This window comes from Micropterus salmoides, unplaced genomic scaffold, assembly GCF_014851395.1.
Source record: "Micropterus salmoides isolate LMB-PRFRI ecotype aquatic unplaced genomic scaffold, ASM1485139v1 Ms_hic_scaffold_7, whole genome shotgun sequence".
NCBI lineage: Eukaryota > Metazoa > Chordata > Actinopteri > Centrarchiformes > Centrarchidae > Micropterus > Micropterus salmoides.
Window position 1 is genome coordinate 38,112,019 of NW_024044459.1, and position 18,849 is coordinate 38,130,867.

General features: G+C 42.4%; 1 protein-coding gene across 1 annotated transcript in view; it reads left to right on the forward strand.

Moving 5' to 3' along the window:
* Positions 1–18,849, forward strand: part of LOC119892346 (scavenger receptor cysteine-rich type 1 protein M130-like) — an 87,191-nt gene that overhangs the window by 15,862 nt on the left and 52,480 nt on the right. Inside the window, exons 5-6 of the mRNA XM_038704541.1 lie at positions 1,905–2,228; positions 2,322–2,606. Of these exons, the coding sequence (XP_038560469.1) occupies positions 1,905–2,228; positions 2,322–2,606 (609 nt within the window). The remainder of the gene's footprint in view (positions 1–1,904; positions 2,229–2,321; positions 2,607–18,849) is intronic.

An 18,849-nucleotide genomic window follows, 5' to 3' on the forward strand; every position in this document is an offset into this window, starting at 1 on the left:
GGTTGGACTTTCTGGCACTGTAATAAACTGGTTTGAATCCTACTTAAAGGACAGGGACTACTTTGTGTCTTTAGCTAACCACATTACATGTGGAGTTCCCCAAGGCTCCATTCTGGGGCCTCTTTTGTTTAACATTTACATGCTTCCACTGGCTCAAATTATGAAAAACACACAGATTTACATAACCATTTCACCAGGGGACTATGGTCCCATACGGGTGCTGAGTAACTGTATTGAGCAGGTCAACGATTGGATGTGCCAGAATTTTAATTAAATCAATTAAACAAGAATCATGGACTCAGACCTGAATCTGAGGAGCCACATTAAGACAATTACAAAGTCAGCCTACTATCACCTGAAGAATATATCAAGGATTAAAGGACTTATGTCTCAGCAGGACCTGGAAAATCTTATCCATGCATTTAGCTTCAGTCGAATCGACTACTGTACTGGTGTCCTTACAGGCTCCCTAAGAAATCCATCTGACAGCTGCAGCTGCAGCTGATTCAGAACGCTGCTGCTCGAGTCCTCACCAAGACCAAAAAGGTGGATCACATCACTCCAGTTCTGAGGTCTTTACATTGGCTTCCTGTATGTCAAAGAATTGACTTCAAAATCCTGCTTTTAGTTTATAAAGCACTAAATGGTTTAGGGCTAAAATACATTTCTGATCTTCTGCTTCGTTACGAACCATCCAGACCTCTCAGGTCGTCTGGGATCAGGTCTGCTTTCTGTCCCCAGAGCCAAAACTAAACAAGGAGAAGCAGCGTTCAGTTATTATGCTCCGTATATCTGGAACAAACTCCCAGATAACTGCAGGTCTGCTGAAACTGTCAGTTCTTTTAAATTAAGACTTTTCTTTTTACCATTGCTTTTAATTAAATATTTACACAGCGAGAAATGAGTAGGTAATTTAGTGAAAAGATAATGAGAGTGAGGTTGAATAGACTGAAGGAAGTGGTCTTAAATCTCGCGCCCGAGTGATTTGCAGGAACCTCTGTCCACCTGTAAACGCGAAGGTGGGTCCAGAGTATAACTGGATCAAAGTGGCCTGCGGACAGAGATGTTCTGGTTTCTCTGTAGTGTCCGAGGGTTTTGGAGTTTTAGTGGACCCAAAGATTGCTATGGACCTGAGTACAGACTAGCTAGAGAGAGTAGATTAAGTGTACTTCTCTGTTTATTCTCTTCACAATAATTGTAACTCAATCATAAGTTCGACCCCTCAGCCTGTTTTTATTTTCCATTTAACTATTTTAACCCTGATTGTAACACTGTAACTTTTATTATATTTTATGTTGCTTTTAAACTTTTTTATATTTCCCTGTTGCTTTTATGTTTTATGTAAAGCACTTTGAATTACCTTGTTGTTGAATGTGCTATACAAATAAACTTGCCTTATTTATTATTATTTATCAGTAAACTTCTCTCATACAGCCTGAAACACTTTACATTTTCCACACTCTGATTTATATTCTAATATTTATTTTAAATTGTTTATTCCTTTATCTGCTATTGACCAACTTTCTCTTATTATTTCTCTTCCTTTATACTTTGATGTGCAATGTGAGGAACTGGGACTGAAGAATTTCCCCTCGGGGATCAATAAAGTATTTCTGATTCTGATGAAATGATAGAACATCATTTTAAACCAGAGATGTTTTTCTATCATCAGATGATGTTAATCATCATATCACACAGCCCCATGTGACAGAGTATTAAATGGAAATGTGCTGGTGAACTTGCTGCAGTCTGTGCTGGTAGAAAGATGTGTTCTGTTGTTAATGATGAACTGATGTTGGAGTTGTGCTGAGTCCACCTTGAATCACTGAATTGTTGTTTCATGACATGTTTTTCTTTTGTGTCTGCTGTCTTTATCTCTATTTCATCTTCTATTATCTCTCCAGACTCTGTCAGGCTGCTGGACGGGACTAGTCTGTGCTCAGGCAGACTGGAGGTGAAGTCTAACCAGTCTAACCAGTCTAACCAGAGGTGGTCCTCAGTGTGTGAAGCTGACTTTGACCAGCAGGATGCAGAGGTGGTCTGTAGGGAGCTCGGCTGTGGGGCTCCTTCAGTCCTCCAGGGGGCGCTCTATGGAGAAGTGGAGGCTCCGATGTGGACCAAAGAGTTCCAGTGTGGAGGCCATGAGTCTGCTCTCCTGGACTGTAGAAGCTCAGGCTCAGCTAGAAACACCTGCTCACCTGGAAAAGCTGTTGGACTCACCTGCTCAGGTAGAAGATGAGCTGCAGCTTTGATTTGGTTCATTTCTGTTCTGATGAAAATCACTTTATTGTTTTACTGATGACTCTCTGGTTTCTGTTCAGAGCCTGTCAGGTTGGTGGGAGGAGCCAGTCCCTGTTCAGGAACACTGGAGCTGAAATATCAGGGAGACTGGAGACCAGTGAGATACCTCGACTGGAGCCTGAAGGAAACAGCTGTTGTCTGTAGAGATCTGGGCTGTGACTCTGCTGTTTCTGAAAGATGGAGAAAGAAGTCCTCAGACAGACCTGTGTGGTCGATCAGGTCTGACTGTGTTCAGTCTGGATCTGCTCTGAGGGAGTGTGTAACATCAGATTCCTCTTCCTCCATCCTGGCTCTCACCTGCTTAAGTAAGCCCATTAGTGACATCATCTATGACATCATGTATGACAGTATTGTCTCCAGTGTGTCCTCTCCTCTGTCTCAGTGTCTCAGTGGTTTCCACTGGAAATTGACGTGTAGAGAGGTGGGCTTGTGTCTTTTTTTATTTTTATTTAACCTTTATTTTAAACAGGAAAGTGTCTATGACAAGTCCTGTATTTAGCCAGTGTTGGGCAAGTTACTCAGTTGTATATAATAATTGTATATAATGTAAATGTAAATAATCCAGAAAGCAGGGAAACAGGATGACATGAAGGGACAGATCAAGGCAGGCTGTACACACTACAACACACTGCAATGACCGGACACAGACTGAACAGAAACATCAAAGGGTAACACTTTATTTGAAGGGGTGGACATTAAGACTGACATGACACTGTCATACACATGACATAACACCTGCCATGAACATGAAGGAGTCTTTATGAATGTTTATGACTGTTGTCATTAAGTGTCATTTGGTAAATTATGACACTTTTAATGCAAAGTTGACATTGATTAAAATGTCTTTATGACATGAATATTTTACTTGACCTCAAGTAAAGTGAAACACGTTGGACTAGTTACAAAGATGTCATTAAGGGTTATTACACTGTCAAATGCTTTAACAACAGTGTCATTAATATTTCCCCTTATCTCAAGTAAAGTGGAACAACAGAGATGTCTTGGTTATGATAACTTGACATTAACCAAGAAAAAAATGTCTTGGTTAAGAGAACAAAACTGATTTGGGTATAAAACAGAAAACAAAATCAGTCTCCCATTTGTCGTCTATGGAGCAGCTCCCAACTTATGCTTGATGACATCACAGGTTCTCTGTATTTCCTATGTAGTTGGCTCAATGTTTACTTGAAAGTCAAAACTTGTGCGATGTCAGAAGCAATCTTATTAAAAAACAGACTGGGATCAAAATAAAATGCCAAGATAGGATTTTCTTCCCTGCTTGAACAACCTGTTTGGCCTATCACTGAGAATGCTCCTTCAGTTGTTCTCAATAGCAACATTTTAGTAAAATTCATGAATGTAAAGGAAGGTTATAGTAGATCTACCTTTCGTTTGTGGGTAAATTTGCTCTCATTGATAACAACAAAGCGATGACGACCACCAATTCTCATTCCTCTCTTACTCAGGCGCTTAACGGCAGAAATGCACACCTTCAAATGTAAAAAAAATCAGCAAGTTCACTTGTGATAATGCCTTACAATGGAATCTGATAAATATAATGTATGTGCAAGTTTAGGGATAAAGTGTGTATATGTGCGTTTCCACGCTACTACTTTTCTTAAATAACAAAAGATAATATAGCTAAGTTGACAGTTATCTATTTAGCGTTACCACCTTGCGATCGCATTTTACCAGCTGCAGCTGCTTCGATGGCATTTTGCACTGTTCATCCTCCTCTTCAGAATACCCCATTTCTGCATCCATTTCACTATTCATCTTTTGTTTTTCTTTGTATGAGGAAGCCTAATATTTTTAAGGAGTCTTTGTAATAATCGTGTCATTATTTTTACAGTATGTGGTCTTACGGCACACTTTTGGGTCGGCTTTTCATATTAGGACATATTAGGATTATTACATCGCTTGACTTCTTCCTCGTCACGCTTTAAGTTACCAGACAGAATAGCGACTCCATGTGTGTACATTAACGTGACATTCAAATAACATCGTCATCTTGCGCACCTAACATAAGATACAACAAGCAGACCAGTCCTCCTGTGTGAAAGGAAACAGAAGTTAAGTTACCCTCCATATTTGAGGTAAGCTTAATATTTAATTTAGATCTTTGGGAACATAACATTGGGGAATATTTTTTGTTCTAGGTAAAGTTAGCTTTCAGCAATTAACGTTAATGCTTGCTCTAAGTTTAAATTAGCTAAAGTTAACAAACTCCATAACGTTTGCCAATGATCTTGAACGCATTTTAAAGCCAATTTTAATCTAGCAAATTAGTAACATTACTACTAGGTTAGTCAAAGTTACCCGTTGTGTGTTTTAAGCAACTTGGCTGATGTGCTTTGCCAACTTTAGCCAGATGGAGGCTCGTTTTAGCAAAAGGACACACGGTGGGGGGATAAAGGATGTTGAAGAAGACCTGCTACAGGTTGTGGAGGAGGCGAACGAGCACCAGCCACAAGATGTAGAAGAAGTCCCTGTTCGACCAAAGACAAAGAAGCAGATGAAATATTCCCCGAGGAAATTATGTAAGTAATTTTTTGTGTTACTATTTTCTCCAGAAAGGCTTGAAATTAACAACTGCCACCAGCCCAGTAAATAAATAAGTTACATTTTAAGCAGCTAAAAGTTTGTCTGTGGCTGTTAAATCTGTGAAACTGGTGTTCAATCTGTTTATTTATTAATAAGCCTCTTGCACACATCCACAAGCTATTGTATCTGGCTGAAAATAATTCTTTGAATGCCCATTAACTTCAGTGAAAAAAATACAATTTCTAATGACCTCATGTGCCTAAAACTGTAAATGATGCCTTCTGAATAGCAACATTGGTAGGCTATATGGACTTCTTCTGCCTAAAAAATATTTGATCAGAATAGTTTTGGTCAGCTTTAGTAATTAAAAAAAACTTGTTTAGTCCAGATAAGACATAAATATAATTCTGATAATTATATTGCACTTTATAACAGCCTGTTATCCTGTTACCGCACATTTGTCTGCCTGCACAGTATGCAGAAAGTAGTTAAATAAAGGCTGATTACAATCACATTTGTTTACCAAAAACGTATGTGCAGGGTCACCAATGGGCAGTGGAGTTGGCCAAACTGAAACAACAAACAAAGAAGAAGATAGAACACCTTGAGGACCGTATTAAACATCTGCAGGAGGCCAACAGGGAGTTGAAAAACGAAGAAGACTTCCTTCTAACCCAAATTAAGGAAGCCACTGTGGTGCCTGCATCTAGTGGCAAATCAGGTACAATGGCAATACAATTAACGTTATTCTTGCAGTACTAGATGTTCGGGGAAGTCATGGAGTAGAGAGCAAAATAGTCTGGGTTTTCAAGCGCAGAGTGAGATACTCATGGTCACTGAGAGGCGCTTTACTCAGTGCAACAAAAAGCCATTTTTGTGAAGCCATAGGAAACAATTGATTTAAGGGTGCAGAGACAGAGTCCGCCTCAAACCAAGATGATGCACGTGTAATTTTAATAATACTTCAGATTTTAGATGTCAATCCTTTTAAGTGGCTTTCAGATTCAGATTCAGATTCAGTTTCAGAATGTGGTAACTCCACCTCTGCACTTGGAAACCCATTATTTCTAATGGTATGGGTTTCCACTGGTGCTCTGCTCTGCTTTCAAAAGTGACAAAGGACTTACATAACACTACAGTGTTAGCATCTTCTCTTAAACCTTTACTAATAGATCTCTCTCCTCCATCCGCCCCCAGGCTCTAGAAAGACTGCTCGAGTTCCTCCTTCATCTTCAACGTCTCCTACTGCCTCCTCTTCCTCCGCAGACTTCAGCTCCTCATCATCCTCAGAGGAAGAGGAGAAGAAGAAAAGGAAGAAGAAGAAGTCCAAGAAACACACTGATTCACATTTACCCTAAAGTTGCCCATTACTTAACTGTCTAAAGCTGATGATACAGGGAGCTTCTTTTAGAGCAGTGGTGCTGGGCAATGTTGTCAATGGTAATGAGTTAAGATTACTACTGTAGTCACCCACCCCACCCTGCCCCTTTCCATTCAAAACATAGTTGAACTTGCCACCAGCAACATTGCCCAGCAACATTGCTCAAAAAGTTGCCCCATGTATCATCAGCTTAAGAAACAGCTTAGTACTTAGTTAATAATATTCAGAGAGGGCCTAAGAGATGCTACGTCATGTCCATCTTCAATATTTATTGTTATATTTTAGTATTCAGTGATTTAGATGTCTACAGCCCTGTGTAATAGCAACCTCACTCTCATCGGCTTATGTTAGCTATACAATATATAATAATATAATAAGTATATTTATATCCTCTGAAGGAGATAAGAAAGAACTATGCTTACTGTGCTGGTTCACTGTGCATCCTCCTCCCAGGCGGGTTATGTTTTTGTTCTTTTTTTTTCAAGTGACCACGGTGGATGGAGTGATCAGCCGCTATGAGAATGCCCTGAAGAGATTCACCAAGTTCTCAAGCATGAAAAAGGCCTTCACCAAGATTAATGTTGACAACATGATTGCAAGATAGCTGTAATTGCTGAGCTAGCGATCACATTTCCGGACACCTTCAAGGACCTGCTCCCAGGAAACGAAAATAACGAGAAGATCTCCCAGTTTGCAGAGCGCTGTAGGAAGGCTATAACGAAGGAGATGGCTGAAATGATCACAGCAAAAAAAATAAAAAGTGGAAAACTCTTCCCAATAATGTATACGTACACCTAGGACTGTTGAAATAACCTTTTTTCAAGTTAAAGAAGTAATTCTTCATTTTGTTTTTTTTAACCAATATTTCAGAAGTACAATGTGCTGAACCGGAAGTTGAGCCCTCTGTTTAAGGAAGAACAAGTAATCCTTTTTTTATCCCAAAGTACAAAATGTATGTGCTGAATCAATGCCAGAAGTTGAACACTCTGAGGAAGAACAAATGCAAGTATTGTGCAAATACAACAAAAGAGTATCTCTTGACATTTCATTTTCTTTGGTTAGGGTATTTATAAACATTTGTCAGTGTATTAATGACATCTTTATGACAAGTCTAAATTGTTGTATTGTAATTAAGGTCAAGGAAGATATTCATGACACTATTATTAAAGCTTTTGACAGTGTAATAACACTTAATGACATTTTTATAACTAGTCCAACGTGTTCCACTTTACTTGAGGTTAAGTAAAATATTCATGACACAATCAAAATGGTGTCATAACAGCCAATGTCAAGACCAACCACATATTACAGGGTAATGTAATGTTAACACAAAGCTAAATAACTTCTTTAAGTTTGATAATTAGACTTGTTATAGACGTATAGTTATGGAACCAGGTTCCAGTTTGTGTTCAGGAGGCAGACATCATCTCCACATTTAAGAGTAGGCTTAAGACTTTCCTCTTTGATAAAGCTTATAGTTAGGGCTGGCTCAGGTGAGTCCTGAACCATCCCTTAGTTATGCTGCTATAGGCCTAGACTGCCGGGGGACTTCCCATGATGCACTGTGCTCCTCCCCTGTCTCTCTCTTTCTCTCTGTTCCTATCTCAACAGAATAAACATACTGGATCACAGAACAGACTAAAAACTGATCATACAGACAATAAGAACTGAACACAAAGCAGACATGGTCAAAATAACAACAACAAACACCAACAACCTCCGGACAGGATCGTGACAGCTTCAATAAATCAGATGTAGAAATGTTTGTGGTGGAAAGCTTTTGCTGGTCACACAGAGTTTAAAGTAGATGAAAATGTTCTTTGCATGTTAGGCTGTGACACAATAATTGCAGTAGCTACTTACAGCTCTGGAAATAATGCCTCTCTTGCTCGATGTCTATGAAGATTCTCAGTCATCCAGGTCACAGTTATCCAACGAAGGTTAAAATCAAGGGCAACTGGACTTGGTTGAAGCTACTGGAAGACGTTTCGTCCCTCATCCAAAGGACTTCTTCAGTTCTGACTGACTGGCAGGGAAACTCTATTTAACCTCAGTTGGGTCGTTATCCCGGGTCATCGATACCGCTGGTTCGTTAGTGTTCCTTGTTGCTGTGACGACAGTCGTTACAGTCGTTGAGACTACCTGTGGCCAAGACTGAACGACCATCGTTGGTATCTTCACCTGAGGCCAATAGGTTACGTTTGTTGAGTTTCCTGGGAAGTGATGAAAGGACAGCATTGTAAGTGGGGGATAAGTGGTGGCGTAGACCCCCTCCCCTGTTCAATGACGGCTTCTCCACCCTGGTGTAGATGCTTCCTTGACACCTCTTTCAAACCATCCATCTTCTCTGTCTAAAATGTGCACCTGGTGGTCCTCAAACGAGTGTCCTCTGTCCTTCAGATGTAAGTAGACTGCAGAGTCTTGACCTGAGGAGTTGGCCCTTCTGTGTTGAGCCATGCGTTTGTGTAGTGGTTGTTTAGTCTCCCCAATATACAGGTCTGTGCATTCCTCACTGCATTGGACCGCATACACTAGATTGCTTTTCTTGTGTTTGGGTGTGCGGTCTTTGGGGTGGACCAGCATCTGTCTTAGTGTGTTCTTGGGTTTAAAAAACACAGGGATGTTGTGTTTGTTGAAAATCCTCCTGAGTTTCTCTGATACTCCAGACACGTATGGAATCACAATGTTGTTGCGTTTGACTTTCTTTCCTCCTCCCCTGTAGTTTTGTTCTTCTTGGATCTTGTGGCTGTTTTGACAAAGGTCCATTTAGGGTCTCCACAGGCTGTAAGTGCCCCCTTCAGGTGCTTCTGTTCCTTCTCTCTGGCTTGGGCGCTTGTTGGTATGTTTTCCGCTCTGTGGTGCAGGGTTCTCATGACCCCTAGCTTGCACAGCGTCCACATATCTGTACCAGTGGCTCGGTGCTATTCCTCTGAAGGAGTTGAGGGCTTTACTCTCCACTTCTTCCATGTAGATGTTTGCCACAATCGGGGATACCGGTGAGCCCATGGCACAGCCATGCTTCTGTCTGTAGAATCCACCGTTGTACTGGAAATAGGTGGTGTTTAGACAGAGGTCGAGTCATTTGCAGATTTGGTCAGGGCTGAGTCTGGTTCTGTTGTCCAGGGTGTTGTCTTGTGTTAGCCGTTTCCTAACGGTTTCTACTGCCTCTATGGTGGGGATGCAGGTGAACAAAGAAGTCACGTCATAGGATACCATGGTTTCATCTGGATCCAGTTTTAGTCCTCGAACTTTGTTTACAAAGTCAATAGAGTTTTGGATGTGGTGAGGCGTGTTTCCCACCAATGGAGCTAAGATGGTAGAAATGTGTTTGGCAATGTTGTAGGTGACCGAGTTGATGCTGCTGATAATCGGCCTGAGTGGGGCTCCTTCTTTGTGTATCTTGGGTAGTCCGTAAATGCATGGAATGGCTTCTCCAGGATACAAACGGTAATATTGTTCACGGGTGATGGTGTTGTCCTTCTGTAACTGTTGTAGACATTCTATGGCCTTTTTTCTTGTATCCGCTGGTTGGGTCTCGTCTCAGTGTCTCATATGTGTTTGTGTCCATTAGTAGTGTGTGAGATGAAGCACTTGGTCTGTGTTTCCTCTCTCGCTCATTCTCCATTCTACCTTTAGTTTTTGGCTATCCGCTGACTTGAACAACATAAGGTCTGGTTCCGCTGACCTGCAGCGCAGTCGTGGAGTCAAATCAAGGACGGTGCGTTCAGTACTACTTTACTTTCATTAGGAACTGTAATAATATTACTGTTTTAGAAAAGTAATTAGTTACACTACTAATTACTGGGAAAAGTAATAATATTACATTAACGCATTACTGCCCAACACTGTATTTAATACATTATTAAAAAGTTAAGTCACCGTCAGATGATAGCTGATGGGTTCCCAGAGTTCATTTGGGCTGATGCTTTCCGTCTCTTTTGCTCTGTACAGACTGTTTACCTTCATGCAACCAAAGCCCGCTCAAACCTGATTGGTCAGACTATAAACAGAAACCAGAACTGTGCCGATACCAAAACCTGGTCCCCTGCCTCCGGACTCTGCGTTCAGATATCTGTTGATAGAGATTACTGACGGACAGAATCCCACAGCTCCATGTTGAAGTGGTTTAGGAGATTTCAGGTCTCTACAGTTTGTGTTTAATGGGAGCTGATGGACTCATGATGGTGTGTGATGTGATGACTGTCCATGTGTTTGATCAGATCCCAGAATTCATCGATTCCAAGGGGTCCTGATGCTGACTCTGCTGTTGCTGTTTATGTTGGTGTTGGTGTTGGTGACTGCTGCCCTTTGTTTCTTTAGTGAGGTACTGACACATTTCTGTTGTTCAGAGGACTGAGATGAAGCACTCGGTCTGTGTTTACTGAAGAAGAGGAGGAGTGATGCACTAACTCGCATGTGTGCTGTCATGTCTCTCCAGCCCTGCAGGGGGCAGATGCCGGGCAGGCAGAACGACATTGTACTGAATAGGTTTACCGTGGGTGTTTCTGCAGCTGAAGGAGGGCCGACTGAAGAGGAAGGAGCTCAGGGAGCAGAGTAGGACCTCCAAGGATCATCTCAGCTGCCACACAACCCACCAACAGCTCAGTCCAGGATTTTACACGTTTATACTGATGTTCCCTTTAAACAATCCAGCTGGAATTATTAGATTACATTAGAAACATTTTATTACTCTCAACATGAAAATAGCAAAACCAACAGCATGTTAGTCTTTTTGCTTTAAGCTTATTTGCTGTGTTCAAAAGACAATAAAAGCACTTAAATAAACTATGAGACTGTGTTTTCAGCATCTCTTTCCATCCGTCCGTCCTCAGCACAAACGTCCACTTGATGACTTGACTCGATGATGAACTGATTAGAGTTTGGGGGTCAAAGGTCACTGTGACCTCTAAATGAACTTAAAAATGTTTTAACTCCAGAACTGATGCTGTAATTATGACAAATTTTCACACACATAATAATAATAATAATCCTTATTTGTAGAGCACTTTTCAAAAACAAGTTACAAAGTGCTTTAACAAGTGTAAAGAATAATACAAAATAAGATAAGAGCATGAAAACATTGAAAAGACTAAAATACAGATTAATATAAAATTAGTAAAATACAATAAAATAAAAGGGATAAAATAAAGTCAAATAAGATCGGGAAAGGCTCTCCTATAAAAGTATGTTTTAAGAAGGGACTTAAAAGAGTTCACTGACTCAGCCGACCTGATTTCCTCGGGCAGGCTGTTCCAGAGCCTCGGGGCCCTGACAGCAAACGCTCTGTCCCCTTTAGTTTTCAGTCGAGACTCTGGAACAGACAACAGACCTCTGCCCGAGGATCTCAAGGTACGTGCTGGTGCGTATGGGACTAAAAGGTCAGAAATATAACAAGGCGAGAGGCCATGAAGAGCTTTAAAAGTGATCAATAGAATTTTAAAGTCAATTCTAAAACATACTGGGAGCCAGTGTAATGAAGCTAAAATAGGAGTAATGTGGTCATATTTCTTTGTTCTGGTTAAAAGCCTGGCAGCTGAGTTCTGGACAGTCTGGAGTCGATCAATAGATTTTTGGGTTAAACAGGTGAAAAGGCTGTTGCAATAATCCAGGCGTGATAAGATGAAGGCGTGTAAAATGGTCTCTGTGTCCTTAAAAGTTATCATAGATCGAATTTTTGCTATATTTCTAAGTTGATAAAAACATGATTGAACAAGCTTTGTGGTGTGCTGCTCGAAATTTAAATTACTATCAAACCAAACACCAAGGTTCTTTGCCACAGGCTTAATGTGATTTACTAGGGAACCAGCAGATGGCAGTATTTGTTTTGCCATCTGCTGGGACCCAATGACCAGGATTTCTGTTTTGTCTGAGTTCAGCTGGAGGAAATTATTTGACATCCATTTTTTAACTTCACAAAGGCAGTTGTTAAGTGAACTCAGCATTCCAGGGTCTGTGGATCTGACGGGCAAGTATATTTGTGTGTCATCAGCATAAATATGAAAAGAAATGCCATGTTTATGGATAATATGTCCAAGGGGAAGCAGATACAAGGAAAACAAAATGGGTCCTAAGACTGACCCCTGAGGCACACCATATTTAACTGGACAGAACGAGGAGACATAGTTGTTTACAGACACGCAAAACTTCCTATTTGACAGGTAGGATGAAAACCATTCTAGGGCAGTACCAGAGATCCCCACCCAGCGCCTCAGTCTGTCTAACATGATGTTGTGATCAATGGTGTCAAAAGCAGCGCTAAGGTCCAGGAGTACAAGGACTGAGCACATGCCTTCATCAGCAGACATTAAAAGGTCATTGGTGACTTTAAGCAGGGCAGTCTCAGTGCTGTGCTAAAACCAGACTGAAACTTTTCAAATAATTTGTAATTTTCCAGCACAGTGAGCAGCTGTTTGGACACAATTCCTTCTAGAATCTTTGCAATAAAAGGCAGTTTTGAAATTGGTCTAAAATTATGTGGGAGGGAGGGATCTAAACCAGGTTTCTTTAAAAGTGGGTTCACGCAAGCCGTTTTAAAATAATCAGGGACACAACCAGTAGATAGGGAGCTGTTGAAAACAGAGATCAAATGGGGCCCCAACAGAATCCATTACTTTCAGTAAACACTTTGTAGGTATTACATCAAGTGGGATGGAGGACACTCTCATTTGTGTTACTGTTGTGTTATTTGTGTAAACTGCTTAAAAGTCTCTTGTTGCTGGTGAGGAACCTCTGAGTAAGAGGCCGCGGGGGTAATAGAGGCTCTGATTGACACCACCTTATTGATAAAATAAGATAAAAACAATTCACAGTCATCATTACTTCCAGCTGAGACACAAGGAGGGGTTGGGTTTACCAGCTGATCCACAGTCTTAAACAGAAACGTGGGATTGTGTTTATGTGTAGTAATGAGTTCAGACAAATAGTGTGTTCTCGCATCCTTAACCATGTTATTGTAGTTAATTAATAAATCCTTCAGACTGAGGTAATGGACTTGGAGATTGGATTTTTTCCATCTGCGCTCTGCTTTCCTGCATTCCCTTTTTAGGCTGCGAATGCTGTCATTTATCCAGGGTTGCTTACTAGCTTTAGACGTAGGCCTAACCTTTAGAGGAGCAGTAATATTTAGTGACGACAAGCAGATATGATTGAAGTGATCGACCAGATTGTTGGTGTTGGAATCAGACAGGTGTTGGCTTTGGCTCTGAAAGAATGCGCAAAACTTTGAAACACTTTGTTCATTAAAGATGCGAGAACACACGGAGCTTGGTGAGGCGGCATGAGTAACAGGCGAATCACAGCTAAAAACAATACATCTGTGGTCAGATATGGTCATGTCCACTAATTCCACAGAGGAAATGCTGACACCCAGGGTAAAAACCAAGTCCAGTGTACGACCACGGTTATGTGTTTGCCCTCTGACATGTTGTTTGAAGTTAAAAGAAGTGGCCATATTTAAAAAGTCAGTTGCATTAACATTGTTGGGGTCATCAACATGAATATTAAAATTGCCACAAAGAACAATTCTGTCATAATTTAAAACCAGAGTAGATAGAAATTCAGGAAGTTCTGATAAAAATCCTCCAGGCGGTTTTGGGCGGCGATAAATTATAACAAATATGATAGGTTGCAGCCCTCCAACTTTAAGAGCGAGAACTTCAAAGGAGTTAAATTCATCACAGCGTACTTGATGACATTTTATTTTTCCTATACACGCTCACTAGCCCACCACCACGACCACTGACCCTCGGTTGACTAAAACAATCATATTGAGGCGGACACAGTTCAGCTAGCTGGCTATAGTCATTCATTTGCAACCAGGATTCAGTTAAAAACATAAAATCTAGATTTGCAGACAAGATAAAATCATTTAAGATAAAAGTCTTACTTGAAAGTGATCTCACATTGAAGAGAGCCATTTTAAATGAGTTTGTTCTAGGTGCTGGAGTTGATGCAGTTGTCCTAATCCTTAAGAGATTATTATTATTTCTGTGTGGGATGTGCACATTTCGGTTTACTGGTCTATGCGTGATGATGACAGGAATAGAAGTCTTTGGAACAGCGCTGGGAGCAGACGGCTTTACATGCCAGCAGGTGGAGACAGTTGTTTGTGGCAGTGAGGCAGAGATCTGTTCAGTGAGCGGTGGTGTGTCCAGGTGTGCTGCATGAATGATTAGTCATTCACGTAAGTCATGTGTGGACCGCACCACATGCTGTATGTGCGCAGCTAACATCTCTGAGCCCCGTTTGTTTGTGTGAAGTCCGTCTGTCTTAAAAAGAGACATTCTTTGCCAGAAAATATTAAAATTATCCACATAACACACACGGTGAGCCCTGCAGGCGGACTGGAGCCAGTCGTGGAGGCCAAGGAGTCTACTGAAGCGGCCAGCACCGCGACCGAATGTGGGAATGAGACCAGAGATAAAAACGGACTTTCCACACTGCTTTAAAAAGTTAAGAAGACGGTTAAAATCTGATTTTGTCAGCTCAGACTGCCGAAGAGCTGTGTCATTTGTTCCGACATGGACTATCACTCTTGTGATGGAGGACGGGAGCGACGGCATTAGGTCCTGGTGTTTTTTTAAAGAAACGGATGTTTCTGGTTATGGAGTCACCAATTATTAGTGTGGTTGGGGAGAAAAGGGGACGAGGAGATGCTGGTTGTGTGGTTCCAGAGCAGGACTGAGCAGAATCTGCTTCAACACTGCGTGTGGACTGAGGATGGAGTGTGTGAGCTGCCGAGTGTTGTGTTGGAGTAGCAGTAACAGACCTGAGAGAAGGGCTACCCGACGGTGCAGGGCAGAGACGGCCTCCGGAGCGTCTGAGCACAGCCTCCTTCAGGATCCTACGTCGGGAAGCGGAGGTTTTTGACCGGGATGACGGCCGCCGATCAGGCCCGGCGGCAGACCGGCGGCCCAGTGCAGGAGATGTAGTGGAGGAGATGCAACAGTGTCGGCAGGCACTGTGCGCCAAAAGAGATCCGTATCAGGGAGACTTGAAGCCGCAGAGACTTGGACCGGAGTGTCGTTAGACAAGGCTGCATAGCGGTTGGAGAGGCCGATATCCGGAGGAGAGGCAGCCCCGTCCGAGCCTCTCTTGCAGCCGCGGACCACCACTTCAGCCCAGGTTGACTGATGCTTCGGAGTCGAGCAGGATGAAAGCCTGGGAAGACTAGAGGGGTCCCAAAACACGGTGTCCTGGATGTTAGCAGTTGGGCCAAGAGAAACAATCTGTTTGGCTTGTACTGAAGCCACATCCATAAAGCCAGTCAGCAGGGAATCTTTCTCTTTGAGTTCCTCTGAAAGTCGTCGGATGTCTTCCATAAGGTCAACAATCTTCTTGTTCGCTTTCTTAAGGAGTGAGCAGTCCTCAAGGGGCAGAGTTATCTCGGCTTGCATAGTCACCGGAGCTTTGTTGTGGTCAGTAGCGTTGATCGCGTTTTCACGGTCATCTAGCTTAAAATCCATGTCGGATGATTAAAATCCTTAACCCACGTAAAACTTAAGTTAAAAACTTAAGTTTAATAAAAAGGATATAAAAAATGTAACGAAGAAGACTGGATTAAAACTGGATAAGAGTTTGGTGTAAGACGGAGCTTCAGACAGGTGGCTACAGATTACGTCAGCAATCTTGTGACAAGAAGACAAGACGAGAATAGACCACAACGATACACACAACGATCACAATAGATGTTTAACAGGATATAACGATGAAGTGATAACATTTTTTACCCACAAGGTCAACTTCAGTGTGACATAATAAATTCCTGGAGAAAAAAAACATTGGCCCTTATTGAACACCACAGGGGAACCGTGAGTTCTAGCAGGAGGTTCTGCTTGGAGGGTTCAGAGATCAGCAACATGTCTGGCCTTAACATTGTTGTGGCAGAAGTTTCTGGGAACTTCAGTTGTGTCCCCAGGTCGATTTTCAGCTCCCAGTCTTGAGCCATTGCTAGCAGATCAGAGGAGGTGGTCTTGGCAGCTGATGTTAGCTTCTCCCCAGCCCTGACATTAATCAGGTCAACAGTGTTTATTTACTAGAGCTGGAAAATGTTGTTTTCTTTGTATGTGAGCGCTTTGCATTGACCAGAGAGAAAATGTGAAGGTTCTCACAACTATGACAATTACCAGAAACTGTCTGTAATTAAAAAAGGATGAGATGGTTATCAGTCATCGCTCTGTAAGGAGACGGAGGTATGATGGCTACCCGGTTTAATAGGCTTAAATGTCCTCCTGAGTTTGATCTTTGTGAAGACCCCTTGGTGTCGCTTTTTGAACGCCCTGGGTACTCTTTAGCGTTGTTTCTGTACATGAAGGGCAAGAATAAACGTGCAGTGTCTGGTTAGACTTTCAACATAAAACTAGTGGTTAACATAACAGTTTGGTTAGGTTTAGGCACCAAAACCACTTGGTCAGGAAAAGATCATAAATCAATACTTTCGCTCAGACTGATAGAGGGAGGACAGGGCCTGGTGGACAGACGGCTCAGAGACAGCTGTCCAGCTTTGGCCTGCTGTGGACAGACACTGCCTGTTTGCAGCTGAGCAGGGCTGGGTGCTTAGGATATGACCAACAAACAAACTTGTTCCTGCTTCAGCCCAGTTCTGGACAAACTGGTCTGGCTCACCTGTCTGTCCTACAGGTGGCAGGTGTTCACCTTCCAGCAGGAAGCTGTGAGGACAACAGGGATGTGGCTGTTTGGGAACTGCTGGATCAGCTCTCAGGTTCTGTCTTCTGTCAGCCTGAGATCCAGACTGAGAGAGCCGGGCTGTGTGAAGCTGGGCCACCTCATGAAGACCTCCGTCCCTCATCAGCATCAGATCCAGCAGACTGCTGCTCAGGCTGGCGGAGGAGGTCTGTGCTTCCCTGCCAGAAGTCCTCAGAGGTTTGCTGAAGACCAATGGGATGATGAATGTGAGTGTGTCTTTCCTTCCCTGGCTGTCAGTGACAGTGGCAGGAGTCTTGGTGTCGTTCTTGATAGCAGCAACAGTTTGTAAATGGAAATAACAGGAAATGAAGGTCTGTGTTCAATTCAAACCTCTCTGACAGGAAGGTTGAAAAGTGGAATCAGAATCAGACGGAGCTTTATTGCCAAGTAGTTTTACACATACAAGGAATTTGCTTTAGTGATAAGGTGCTACAAAACATAAAAGCAACAGGGAAAAATAATAAAAGTTACAGTGTTACAATCAGGGTGAAAAGAGTTAAATGGAAATATTTACTTAAAATCAATGGTAAAAAGCTAAAAACACAGAAAAAGAAAACAGGACAGTAAAAGTTACAGTGCAGTGTAAGTCGGGGACCTGGGTCTTGTTAATGAGGCTAGCTGCAGATGGGAAGAAGCTGTTTTTGTGGCGATGTCTTGATGTCCTGATGGACCGCAGCCTCCTGCCAGAGGGGAGAGTCTGAAACAGTTTGTGTCCGGGGTGGGAGGAGTCAGCTGCAATCTTTCCTGCTCGCCTCAGAGTCCTGGAGGCGTACAGGTCCTGAAGTGATGGAAGATTGCAGCCAATCACCTTCTCTGCAGCCTGCAGTGGCAGCAGCGTACCAGATGGTGATGGAGGAGGTGAGGATGGACTCAATGATGGCGGTGTAGAAGTGCACCATCCAAGTACATCCTCTGCTGGGCCTTTTTGATGAGGGAGGTGATGTTCAGCTCCCACTTGAGGTCCTGGGAGGGCCAGGATGATAGTGCTGATGTCCACAAACAGGATCCTGCTGGAGGTTCCTGGGGAGTCCGGGTGCTGGAGGATGTAGTGAAGGGCCATGTTTACTGCATCATCTACAGACCTGTTGGCTCTGTAGGCGAACTGCAGGGGGTCCAGGAGTGGGTCTATGATGGATTTAATGTGGGACAACACAAGGTGCTCAAAAGAGCAGGTGGGAGCAACACAGGTGGGAAGGATCAGGACTATCAGAATCAGAATCAGCTTTATTGCCAGGTATTTGTACACATACAAGGAATTTGACTCAGGATTGTACATTGCTCACGATGTGCTTACTCATACAATAATACAAAAACACAATGATAAAATAAATCACACACAGGCTACAGTGTAGACAACATACACAATATTGACATATTGACCAGTAGTGCAGTGAGTAGAGTGCAAAGTATGCAGGAGAAAAATATTATCATTATTATGTACATGTCGGAGGTGGATGAGATATACAGGTACACATACACATACATGCATACATGTACATATGTAGACAGTGCGATGGAGCATAGTGCAAAGGATGTATATACAATATGACAATATGACGTGATACTATGAACAGCACTGAAATAGAGGATGGTGAATAAAAAATAAATGGTAACCAATAAACAGGTGCTGATTAGAGGCAGAGTTACTGGGTTATTGTACAGGAACTGTTCCTGACACTGAGTCACAAATCAGCTGTTCATCAGAGTTACGGCTTGACTTGTTGTAGTCTGCTCCTGTCCTTTTTGGTGGCAGATCCAAACCAGACAGTGATGGAGGTACAGAGAACAGACTGGATGATGGCTGTGTAGAACTGGATCAGCAGGTCCTTAGACAGGTTGAGCTTCCTGAGCTGACGCAGGAAGTACATCCTCTGCTGGGCCTTCTTGATGATGGTGTCCATGTTGGGGCTCCCACTTCA